Source organism: Cebus imitator, unplaced genomic scaffold (assembly GCF_001604975.1).
Source record: "Cebus imitator isolate Cc_AM_T3 unplaced genomic scaffold, Cebus_imitator-1.0 Scaffold543, whole genome shotgun sequence".
Classification (NCBI taxonomy): Eukaryota; Metazoa; Chordata; class Mammalia; order Primates; family Cebidae; genus Cebus; species Cebus imitator.
In genome coordinates this window covers 625,019-637,118 of record NW_016107858.1, presented here as the reverse complement: position 1 = coordinate 637,118, position 12,100 = coordinate 625,019, and the positions used below count along the sequence as shown (strand labels likewise).

The following is a 12,100-nucleotide window of genomic DNA, read 5'->3' as shown; positions in this document are numbered from 1 at the left end:
GAAAAGCTTTCCCGCCCTGATAAATAAGACTGATTGGTAGTTAAGATAACACTTCTGTTTGCCTTTCCGAATCTTCTCACAGAAATGATGCCCATCTGTTGGTGAAAGGTTAGGGGGTCGGTCCCTCGATCCTCTGTTTGGAGCAGCAGTTATTTCTCTTCCTGCAACTAGATGAAATCTCAGTTCAGGGAAGCCAGTGAGAAGCAGCCCCACTCCCAGGGAACTTTCCTGAGCATCAGCTTACATATCCATAAAACGCGATACAAAGACCTGTTTCACAGACTCATCCTTGGGGTCTCTACTTCTGTAAAGCCTTCTCATTTTTTAGGTCCAGGTCAGGTCTCCCCTTTTCTCTGTGTAGTTTGTTAGTGTTTTTGTTGTCGTTGTTTTGTTTTGTTTTTATGTATCACCTCCTGGAGCCTATGGTTCCTAGAATTGACATAAATGAATTCCTGTTTAATTTTATTCTAATTGTTAAAAGAGAATAATGTGAGTTAATCTGATCACACTAGGCAGATTGTAGGCTTGATAAACGGAAGTTCTGGAATCATCCCTCAACATTCCATTTCCAAATACTGTGGTGTATTCAAAATAATAACAAAAACAATCAGATAATAACAACAATTACCACGTAGTGACTGTTATTTCCCAAGCACTCTGCTGAACTCTTCACAGGCAACTCAGTTAACAGCCCTATGAGGTAGTTAACAGCTCAGTTAACGGCACTATGAGGTAGATATTAATAGGGCCCAATTTACAGAAGAGAAGACCAAGCCTCAGAAATTGTCTTGCTGGAGTCCAGATGTAAGTTAGCAACTGGAATTTTAACCCTTGCATGAGCATGCCTGACTTCAAAGCTCTTTGCATTACTGGCTTACTGGTGGGTATAGTCCAAGTGCCCCTGCCCACCAAGTCTGCCATCCTTCCCTTACAGTCACAGCATGAAGCGGACAGTGAAAGAGAGAGAGATCGATTTTATTAAGACAAATTACACATTTTATTTTCTTTTTCCTTTATAAAAGCCTCACCAGGAAAGATTGATCCCACAGAATTTCTAATTCAAGAACACTCATTTCATAAAACATTTCAGAGATAGAAGGAGAGAGAATATGAATGCCGGGAAATAGATTAAAAGGTGTCCCCTCCAGGGACCTGGAATGATCAGACATTCCTTCCCGAATGGCATCCTGGTCACTTTCCTCCACTCCTCTACTCTCATTTTCCTTTCACTCAACCATAGCATCCAAATAGCAGCAGAGGGCTGGTGAGTCAGAGATTCAACCTCCCTCTGAGCCTTTACCCTCCTCCGTCCCAGCCTCCCATGCCTATCTGTTTAGGTTAATAACACCAAGACAGTGAGACTCAGCCCCTCTGCCAGGCAGCCAGAGAAGACACAAGTTCCTGTGTGATTTCCTTTCCTTATTTCACGACTTCCCTCCCCTTTACCCATCTTAGCGCACACGCACGCACACACACATACACACACACACGCGCATGCATGTGCATTTTAATAATGTAATAATCTTTCTATAAGTTCAATATCCAATTCCAAGCATCCTTTACCTTCATCCAAAACAACAGCAACCCATTATAGATCCAGTGAATACAGAAACCAGGCCAGTCCTTGGGGAAGGCAAGGCTTTTCTGCAGCCCCCACGTGACAGTCTCATTACGGGCACTAGGGAGGCATAGGAATCTCTGTGCTCTTTAAATAAAGGCCCTGCCAAGTGAGCTGGAGATTCCCCTACTATTTCCATGCCCCTGCTAAAGCCTCCAGGGAGAGAGAACTCTGGGGGCCTCCATAGCTGTCATCACACCTCCTCTTGGCACTAAGTTGGCAGTGAAGGAAGTAAATAGGAGAAAATAGTTTTCCAGTGTTTTCTCTCCTTTTTTGTTTTCATCTTCACAGCAGAATTTTTTTTTCCACAAGGGGAATCCGAGAAGCACAATGCTTTCTTTGTTTTAACAAGACCTGGGGAAATTCCATTGGCCTCAGTGGCTGGTGATCTGGTTGGGGTTCGAGAGAGGACAACGGCTTCCTGGGTATTCCTGTCGATAAGGCCTTTAGGGAATGGCTGGTGAACAGCCAAGGGAGAAAGAAAGGGAAGGGATGGTTTCTGTCATTGGATTGAACTGTAAAGGAGCTGCAGGATGACAGGTGGTGGCAGGAATTCCAGTGGAGTTTGTGTGTACAGTGACTCCACAGCAGAGCTGACACCTTCACAGGCTGGCTGTACACTCTGGCAGAAGGAAAGGTTGCAACATCACCAGGGCGGGACATCTGCCAGAGGTACATACCAAGGCACTTGTAAAGTTGAGGCTGCCGGTGAAGTTCCAAGAAGCCCTTTTAAAGATGGAGTAGAGGAAGGAGAAGCCAAGGGCAGCCCAAGGCCATCTCACCACTACTGCAAGGAATGGTCTATGGAGACAACAGATTCAAGAACATGTCTATTGCAAGTTCCTTGATACATGCTCTCTATTGGCCAGGAACTTGGAGCTCTTCCTTGGAGGAGCGCGGGTGATCGGGTCGAGGGGGGAAGGGTAGGAACTTAGAGAACTCATCTGGTATGTGGCTGGTATGCAGAGAGAGAGTCATTCTCTCCCTCTAGCCAGAGGCTAGCTTCCAGGCTAGCTTCTGCCATGCTTCCCTTCCCTTCCTCTACCCTGTTTCTTGACTAATCCGAAAGGCTTCATTGATTATGCTGGGTAGAGGGTGGGGAGGGAACTGCGGTCTGGGTGGGTAGTCACATCTCTTATTATCCCAGAGCCGTGGTTATAGATTCTAGAATTGACGAGCAATGTCATTGAGACCTGGGGCCCAAAGGAACTAAGCAATGATGACTGAGGAAACGTCAGAAGGGACACATCTTTCCTCTCTGAGCCTCCTTTGTTCCCATCTGGTCCTGGTCCTCCCATGAAGGAGGGTCACACTGATAGGTCATCTGACCTGGCCTTGCTGCTGGCCTTACTAAGACGTCGCTTGTCGCTGTGGTAGCCATGGGGGAGGCGGTGACCCGGTGAGACCCCGTTGGGCAGCTCAGGCTTCTGGTCATAAGGAACCTGGATGAAACCTTTCTCAGGAGTCTGCTCCTGGCCTCGCACTTGCTCAGCGGCCAGGTTGTCTGTGTTTTGTTGGGAGGCCATATTATTGCTGAAGGAATTGAAGAATTTCCCCCCAGGGCCGCTCTGCAGGCACTGGTTGAAGTCAGGGGGTGGTGTGCACCTCTGGACTGTGCTCGCAGAGGGGCCGGAGAGCTGGCACTTAGCCATGTCCTGCCGCGACTTGACGCATCGCTGTCTGATCTTCTTCCAGCCCAGGTGGTAGAGTTCGGCCAGGCTAAGGAAGAGGGACAGCGCAGCCACAGCCAGCATAAAGACGATGAAGACATTCTTCTCCGTGGGTCGGGATACGTAGCAGTTGACTGGGTGGGGACAGGGGCTCCTGCGGCAGACGTGCAGGGTGGTCAGGAAAACTCCGTAGATGAGGTACTGGCCCACGATGAAGCCCACCTCCATGGTGGTGCGGATCAGGATGCTGCACACGTAGGTGTGGAGCAGAGTGCCCTGCAGCACGATCCTCCCGTTCCCTTCCTCCCAGCAGGACGGCTCTGCCTTCTCGGCCACCGGGTACTCGTAGGAGCCGGAGCCGCCGCCCTCTCTGGCCTTCTCGGCCTCCCGCAGCCTGCGCTTCTCCTGCATGCGCACCGTGTGCATGGCGTGGCCCATGTACACCAGGGAGGGCGTGGAGACAAAGATGATCTGCAGCACCCAGAAGCGAATGTGGGAGATGGGGAAAGCCTGGTCGTAGCACACGTTCTGGCAGCCAGGCTGAATCGTATCGCAGCGGAAATCAGCCTGCTCGTCCCCCCAGGAAGACTCAGCAGCTGTGCCCAGCACGAGCATGCGGAATATGAAGAGGACAGTGAGCCAGACCTTGCCTACCACGGTGGAGTGCTTGTGTACCTCCTCCAGGAACTCTCCCAGGAAGCTCCAGTCGCCCATCGTGGCTCAGCCAGGGGACAGACGCCAAAACTTCTGCACATGGGGAAGAGAGAAGGAGAGAAAAGGAGAAGGATGTTTGTTCTGTGAAGGTCTGCAAGGTGTATCACGTTCTGGGAGTCCACTGATCCATACCAATGGGTTCTTGAAGAAAATGCAATTTAGAAGGCAAAGCACCCCAAAAAAAGCTCTCTTTCATTTCCCAGCAAAAATAAAAAGAAAGTGAAGATTCAAAGTAGTGATATTAGCAAGATGAGAGCGTGGATCCTACACTTTAACAGTTCTAGAAATACACACACACACAGAGGTGTGTGTTACAATATAGATTCTGCGCTTGCCCCACTAATTCTGCTTCAGGAGGTCTTGGATGGCCCCCAGGAATCTGGATTTGCAACAAGCAGCCCAAGTGATTCTGATGCAGGCAGTCAGGGACTGCACTGGAGAAACATGAGTATTGAACACAGGATTGGGGTCTGCAAATGTGACTCTGGGCATTTACCCCACTGAGTCTGTTTCTTCATCTATCAGATGGGGCTGCGAATAGCTACACCAGAGAATTCTGAGGATTAAATGAGATGCGGTGTGTGATATTCTGAAAATCATTCCACAACTGTTCCAAATGTTTAAATGGCTGTTGGATGGAAAGGATTTTTTTTATGGCTTCAGAGGACAGAACTAGGTGGAGGAGGAAGGAGTGAGGGTGGGATTGGCAAATTTGTCCCCGCAGGAAGCACTCTGCAAAAATCAGAACCGCCCGGCATGGGCCAGGGGTGTTAGGTGGTGGTAAACAAAAAGGGTGCTTTGGTCCTGCCAGCTAACAGTATCGCAGATGGGTGCTGACTTTCCTTGGCTGGTAAGACAATGTTGATCTCCCATACCTCAGTACAACACACCATTCCAGCCACGCAGCTCAGCTCACCCTGTTGCTAAGTTTGTGTGTCTCGTTTAAATAAGGTTCCCACACACAGATCTGCTCACTCTTACTTCCAGAATAAATGTCACAAAACTTTATGTCCCATACAAAATCCTCCCTCATCTGGCCCTGGTCTGCTTTTCCAGACTCTTCCTGCCCATCCACATGAGTTCCTTTTGTCCAGCCATGCCAAGTCTTCCCATGTGCCCTCCTCCTGTACCCCTACCTGTCCCCTCAACCCTAGATGAATCCCATTTACCTTTCAAAACCTAACTAGTCATTGCTTCCTCCAGCCCTCCCTCCTCCCTCGAGTTGAGCCTCTTCAGCTCCTGTGATGGCTCTCGGGACACTTACTGGTCTCCCAGTGTTTGCTGCCTTGTGTTGTAATCCTCGGCCTGTCTGTGTTCTCCCAGCAGGGACTGTTTGAAACTGGAGACTGTCTTTTCTTCTGTATCACCAGAGCCTGGCCCAGAGTAGGTGTTTAGAACATCTTACTTGAGTGAAGGAAGGAGGGGCTGACAGGCACTGTGGTTTCCTACCCAATAGCAAACCAATTCCCTGTTTCTTGCCTGCCTCCCATTGGCAGGGTGAAAAAGCCAAGTATCACTTTCTCAATCCCCCCTGCAGTTAGTTCTGGTAGGTGAGGTATGGGGAGAATCTAAAGCAGAGGGAATGCTCCAGAAAAGGTTTTTCTACCCCCTAACAAATGGAGTGTTCCTATCCCCCTGTGAACAAGAGAGAACCCCACTCACAGTGCTCCCATCCCTTGGTGACCAGGAGGGTGCTTCCTCACCCCTATTGCTTCCTGCCTGTGGATGGAGTTGCGTGAACCAAGATGTCTGAAGCTGTCCAGAGAATCTCAAAAATGTCAGCCAGTGCCCTGAGGCCTCTGAATCAACTCTTGAGGCACCTACCTCCAGAATTCTTACTTAGTTAATAATAAATGCCCTCATGGTTTGGCCAGGTGCGGTGGCTCATGCCTGTAATCCTAGCACTTTGGGAGGCCGAGGCGGCAGGGGGGATCACAAGGTCAGGAGTTAGAGACCAGCTTGACCAACAAGATGAAACCCCATCTCTATAAAAAATAAATAAATAAATAGATAAATGCCCTTATGGTTTAAGTCTCTAATCATTCCTAACCAACAGCATGACAAAGATCTCAGAGGGAATGGAACATAAATATTCCCTTCTTAGAATCATAAAACCTCAGATTTGGGTGGGACCTTAGAGGTTGTCAAGTTTGAACTTTGACCTTCATATCTTTGCTGCCAACGTGCTCCTGGCTTCTATCTGAACGTTCTTTACGCTTATGGAGAAAGATGGGTCCGGGTGGCACATTTCAGAGTCCGGGTTTCCTCAGCTCCTGAGTTGATTGTTACCTTGACAGGGACCAACCTCCTTGCCCTGTCTTCTCTCAGAACCCAGGTCCCAAACCTTGAGAGCGTACAGAGTCCCGGGGAATGAGGGAGTTTCTGAGTGAGCAGAAAGGGTTTTATCTCTGCTCCTCTCTATATCAAAGACCCATCCAGGTCTTGAGGCCTTTCACGTCATTTGTGATCAGACACGTGCCCCATTTCCTTAGGTGGTGAATCGCCCCCTGTTTCAGCCCCCAAATGTGGAAAATTGTGGGGCAGGTACTCAAAAGGAAAATGGCTGATTAGATAAGAATTTGAATGGTCTGTCATCTCTGCTGGGCACGTGTACAGCGTTCAGCACCTTCAGGGTCAGCCACACACGTGCAGTGACTGGACTGGGGTGAGTGTCTGAGAAAAAAGAGGCAGGGAGAGAGACTGAAAAGAAAAGGGAGTGACAAGGGGGAGTTGGAAATGGAGAAAAAGACCGTGTAAGGCTTAGGAAAAGACAGATGTGGAAGTTAGATTTACTGAGGTTCAACAAATCCCCGTTGCCATCTGCTGGGCTTGGATAAATGATTCAATCTGTGTTTCACTTTCCTCACCTGCAAAATGGACGTACTGTTAACTCATAGAGTGCTATGAGATGATGCGTGCAAAACGCTTAGCACAGTGCTCAGCAAATAAGAACTGGATAAAAGGCAGCCATTACTAGCGATGAGAGTGGTGGGGTAGGATGACAGTAGAAGAAGGAGGGAGAAGAAGAAAGTAGAGAAAGGTGCATGACAAAGGAGAAAAGAAAAGGGAGCAAGAAAGAGCAGAAGGGGAGGGAATGAGAAGAAAATGGAAATAGAAAGGAAACAGAAAGAAACAAATGTCATATTCTTCCAGGATTTGGGGCAAGCTTTCCACACTCGGTCCCTGAAGACTTTTCCCTTAACCTTCTCACTCTGTCATTCATTCCTTGCAAGTCCCCAAGGAAGTATAAAAATAGTTCCAGGCAAAGAATGTGACTCTTTGGTCTGGTCTGCCAAGAGGCTTGACTGCTGATTCCTTCACTGCGGTCCAAGGAATTCTGCCTGGAAGAGGTAAGGCACAGGTACAAGAAAGGAGCGCCTTGGAAAACCAGAAAGACAGTATCAGGAAGGATGTCTTATCCGGAGGAAACGAGAGAAAGTAGCTGAGGAGGATGGGGGTAAGGCAGACCTCCTGGGCCCACCAGAGGAAACAGAGTGAAAGACTTTTCATTTATGACTTCCTGCTGACACTCGGGCAAGGTCAAAAAAACTTAAAATTGCTACCATGTACCAGATGCTCAGTTTATAATGTGAAAGGTCGCTGGCTGAAGTTAGTTTTCCAACTACCGTGGCTCCCTTTGGATACCCCTATCTCAACCAAAGTAATGTGTAGATTAGATACTCAATGAGTTTACTGGGCGTATAGCACATAAAATGCTTTGTAGATTATTCTCTGCTTCTTGGCAGGAAGCGTGTTAGGAGGGGCACAGGAAGTTACCCATGCCATGAATAAATTCTATCAAACACAATGGCAGTTCACCTCATGGCTTTAGCGGTTACCCTCACGGGCTTCCTTCCACTTATAAAGTCCAGACTTCTTAACTTGCCATTTGAAACACTGTACGGTCTCATGTTATCTCTCTTCCACTGTTCTACTCACGCCCTCAGTACTTAAGCTTCCCAATTCCCCATGCATACATACACATTTCCGCATTTCTCACCCATTTATCTTGGCTTCTTATGTTCCCTCTGCCTAGACTGTCCGTCCCTTTGATTCATTCATTTAACAAGCTTATTGAGTGGCTACAGGGTGCCAGCCATCACTCTAGACAATGAGGTTACAGCAGGAAGGAGGGGAAACAAGCAAGGATTCCCTGCTTTCATGGCATGTAACTGACCTTGATACCCCTTAATTAAGAGGAGACATTAAACACATGATTTCAATAAAACATGACGTGTGTTAACATTAAGGAAGTATAAGGTGTTATGGGAATGTGGGGAAGAAGTCTGAATCTGGTTTATGGGTTTGGGGAGGGTCTTACAGAATTACATTCTAAAGCCCTCTGCCACTGCTACAGGTTCTGAAATTAGCAAGGCAAAAAGAGATGGTCCCTAGAACCTGGAAGAGAACCATCGCATCTCTAAAGGTTCTTCACTCCAAAACCTTCAACATCCTGTTTCAACATGTCCTGTCCTGAGCAAATTTTGGAGGGGCCATTAGGAAACTTGTTTGGCAATGGTAGCATTGGTGCTTAGGTAAGAGGAAGAGGGCCAGAGGAAGGATTTTGTGTATAGTGAGCATAAATCATTTTATGCCTTTATTTCGTGTACTGTATGGCCAAATGGCTGGAAATAAAGCTCAGGCATCCACATTCCTAATCCTGTGCTGCTGCTCTTTGTTTTGTTTTTGTTTTTGTTTTGAGACAGAGTCTCGCTTTGTCACTCAGGCTGGAGTGCAGCGGTGTGATCTCAGCTCACTGCAACCTCTGCCTCCCAGGCTCAAGCAATTCTCCCTGTCTCACCCCCTGAGTAGCTGGAATTACAGGCACGCACCACCACGCCCAGTTAATTTTTGTATTTTTAGTAGAGACGCGGTTTCACCATGTTGGTCAGGTTCGTCTCAAACTCCTGACCTCAGGTGATCCGCCCTCCTCGGCCTCCCAAAGTGCTTGGATTACAGGTGTGAGCCACCGCGCCTGGCCCCGTGCTCCTTCTTAGTGACATTATGGTCCCCCTACATGGCCAATGTTTTTCAAAGAAAATCATTTCAGAGCAACCCAGGTTAATCATAAACTCATAGCCAGACCTCTTCCCCTGACTCCACAGATCTACAGTGAAATGGAGAAGTCTTCTAAAATTGACCTCAGCCCTCTTTGGTGTTTCCTGAACTCCAGAAGACTCTAAATTACCATCCAGCATGTAGGATACATTCTCACACTTGGTTATATATTTCCTTAGACTTGTTTTCCAAAAATTTGTCTGTCAGCCAACCTGCAGGCACTTTGCTGAGTCTCCCCTGAGAACAGTACCAAAGAGGTGCAAGGCCTGACACTTACTGAGCACTCAGTGATGTCTATTAAATTAATGAAAATAGCCGGGCATGATAACTCATGCCCGTGATCCCAGCACTTTGGGAGGCCGAGGTGGGTGGATCACCCGAGGTCAGGAGTTCAAGACCAGCCTGGCCAACATTGTGAAAACCTGTCTGTACTAAAAATACAAAAATTAGCCCAGGGTGATGGTGGGTGCCTGTAATCCCAGCTACTCAGAGGCTGAGGCAGGGAATCAATTGAATCTGGGCGGCAGAGGTTGCAGTGAGCCAAGATCATGCCAGTGCACTCCAGCCTGGGCAACAGAGAGAGACTCTTGTCTGAAAAAAAAAATTAATAAAGTCAGCCGCGATTCCTTCCTCAAGTGTTTAACAGCTTTTTCTCTCAAATGGGGAGTATGCTTCTCAAAATCAAAAGCCCTGTCTTCTACTTTGTATTCTTATTGCATTAAGCTCTCTCGTTTGGTACGTAATAAATGCTTTCTTAATGATAGAAGAAAATATTTGGCTAGCAGTAAGCTTGCAAAGTGGTCCTAAGGAGACTCAAATCTTTCTTCTTAAGGTCAGCAATAAACATAAAACGTTACGATAAGTAAATAAAAATAAAAGCTTACATACTGTTCAAAAAGTGCTTCTACATTCTCTTGTTGGTTCCAAGAGAGCAGGGTCATATTTGTTCTGTTTGAGACTGAATACCTTCAGAATGTTACAGACATTCCATTTTTATTGTTGAGCAAATAATTCCTCATAACCACTCTGTGGGACGATTGTTATTGCCTGTGTTTTGCAGAGGAGGAAACATGCAAAGGTGATTTGTTCAAAGAAATGATTAATGGTGGCAGAATCAGGGCTTCATTCCGGAGTTTCTGTTCAAAGACGTGCATGCCAGAAAGTTTCATTCCATGTCCCTTCCGAGGGTGGAGCTCATCAATTCTTAGGCCTTGGAGAGAACTTCCCAGTGGAGATAACTCTTGTGTAGGAGTTAGGTGTCCGTGATATTTGTAGGGGTGTGGAGTGGATGGAGGAGTTGCAGAAGAGATGAGGGGATTTCAGACAAAGGCAAGACTGCATGAACAAATTCATTGAAATGAAAATCAGCATGGTTGTAGAGTGCAATGAGCAGAGCATGGAGGGAGAGGCTGCAGAACACACGGGATCACATTGCAGAGGGCTGTAACAGCCACGCCTAGGAATTTGCAGTCATTCTCAACCCATGTGCTAGGCCATGCTTAGTCCATGATTTGCTCCTGGGGGCCTGATCTGAAGCCTCCAAATGTGGTTGGGAAGTAAAGGACTGCACAATTAGTAAAGTCCGTGCTTGCAGCAGTCTTTTAGAAGGTATATTGCGAGTGAGTGAGGTGCTACCATGGGGATGCCTTGAAAATTCTTTCTATTGATTCCAGTCCTGTCCCTTCTAATATAGTATTTTACAATAATTTTTGTGTCCTCCAAGTCAGCAGCTGGGCCTTGGGCTGAACTGTAAAGTTTTTGGGGTCTCACACACCTGAGAATTATTTTCTCTACAAGCCGTAAATTCTCTCTCCCACTCAACCCTGAGCTCCTTGAAGACAAGCTGCTTTTCTGTTCATCACTGTATTCCCCTCCTGAAATTCCCCCACCCCAAATCCCTTGGTGCTCAATGGCGCACCCTGTATGGGGCGGTATGTACTGTGTAAAAACAACAATGGATGAATTGATAGCATTTAGGTCTCCCGAAACACCTAACGCCAAATCGATCAAGGCAATCCTTTCCCAATTGCTGAAGAAAAGGATGGGAATGCACACGGAGGCCAAGCAACACGTTGGGGGCAATGCTGCCAGTCAGTGGAGGGGCCTCCCTGGGAAGCTGGCATAGAGGCACCTGCCCAGCGACGATGGTGATTGGAACACCAGGGAGAGGGGAGCCACTGAGTCTTTCTTCTGCCTGTGAGCGAGCCTTTCCCTTGGCTTAGCAGGACTGAACATGTCTCGAGCAGAAATTCCATCACTGTGGACTACTCCCTTACTGCCTCCTCCCCTCATAGTACTGGGGAACTTATCCAAGCTTGTCAAAATTAGATGCTAAAACCACTCCACAGTCTGAGTCTAATTCTGGACAACACATGTTCTGGACAGTATCTAACAGATCTCTGGTTCTCAATAAAGATCGTTATTCATAGTAATGATAACAATCCCCTGGGCCCACGTTCTAATTCCACTCGCCATACAGTGGAATGTGGCGCAGGACGGAGTTCACTTGCTTCCCAATTAAGAGAATTCTGTTGTAAAGGACCCAAAGGGCCTCACTTAAAGGCTGCCTGAGAAATAGTATCATGTCAGTGCAGTTTAGTTCAGAAAGTCTTTATCAGGCTCCTCTGCCATGCCAGACGTGAAGGTAGCTTTATAAAGCAAAGCACCAAGCATAACCTTCATTTCAGAATTTTTTTGTGCCTTATTCATGTGTGTCTGTTTTTCTGATTTCCTCTCTCCCCAATGATTTCCCTCTAAAATGGCTATGTAGGGAGAATTACACGAGAAAGTGGTCTCGATGGTCAACGGCTTCAGTAATCTTCATTATCCTTTGACATTCCCAACTACATCTTCTAGTTTACCCAGTTATACACGAAAAAGAATTTGGATCTAGGTGATAATAAAAATAATAGAAATAAAATAACGCTCACTGTTATGTGCCTTTCTATGTACCAGACACTCTGTAAGTGTCTTTATATATCTGTTTTCATTTGATTCTCACAGCAACCTGAGCAAGTGGGGACTATTTTTTTTTTTTTTT

General features: G+C 47.0%; 1 protein-coding gene across 2 annotated transcripts in view; it reads right to left on the bottom strand.

Moving 5' to 3' along the window:
- Positions 1-449: 449 nt before the first annotated feature.
- Positions 450-12,100, bottom strand: part of GJA5 (gap junction protein alpha 5) — a 17,597-nt gene continuing 5,946 nt past the window's right edge. Inside the window, exons 1-2 of one of the 2 annotated variants that reach the window (XM_017515227.2) lie at positions 5,267-5,487; positions 450-4,035 (exon numbers count right to left, since the gene is read on the bottom strand). In XM_017515227.2, coding sequence (XP_017370716.1) covers positions 2,926-4,002 — 1,077 coding nt within the window. In that variant the 5' untranslated portion in view covers positions 4,003-4,035; positions 5,267-5,487 and the 3' untranslated portion in view covers positions 450-2,925. Of the gene's footprint in view, positions 4,036-5,266; positions 5,488-12,100 lie in introns of those variants that run through there. The other variant, XM_017515226.2, reaches the window with a different exon arrangement.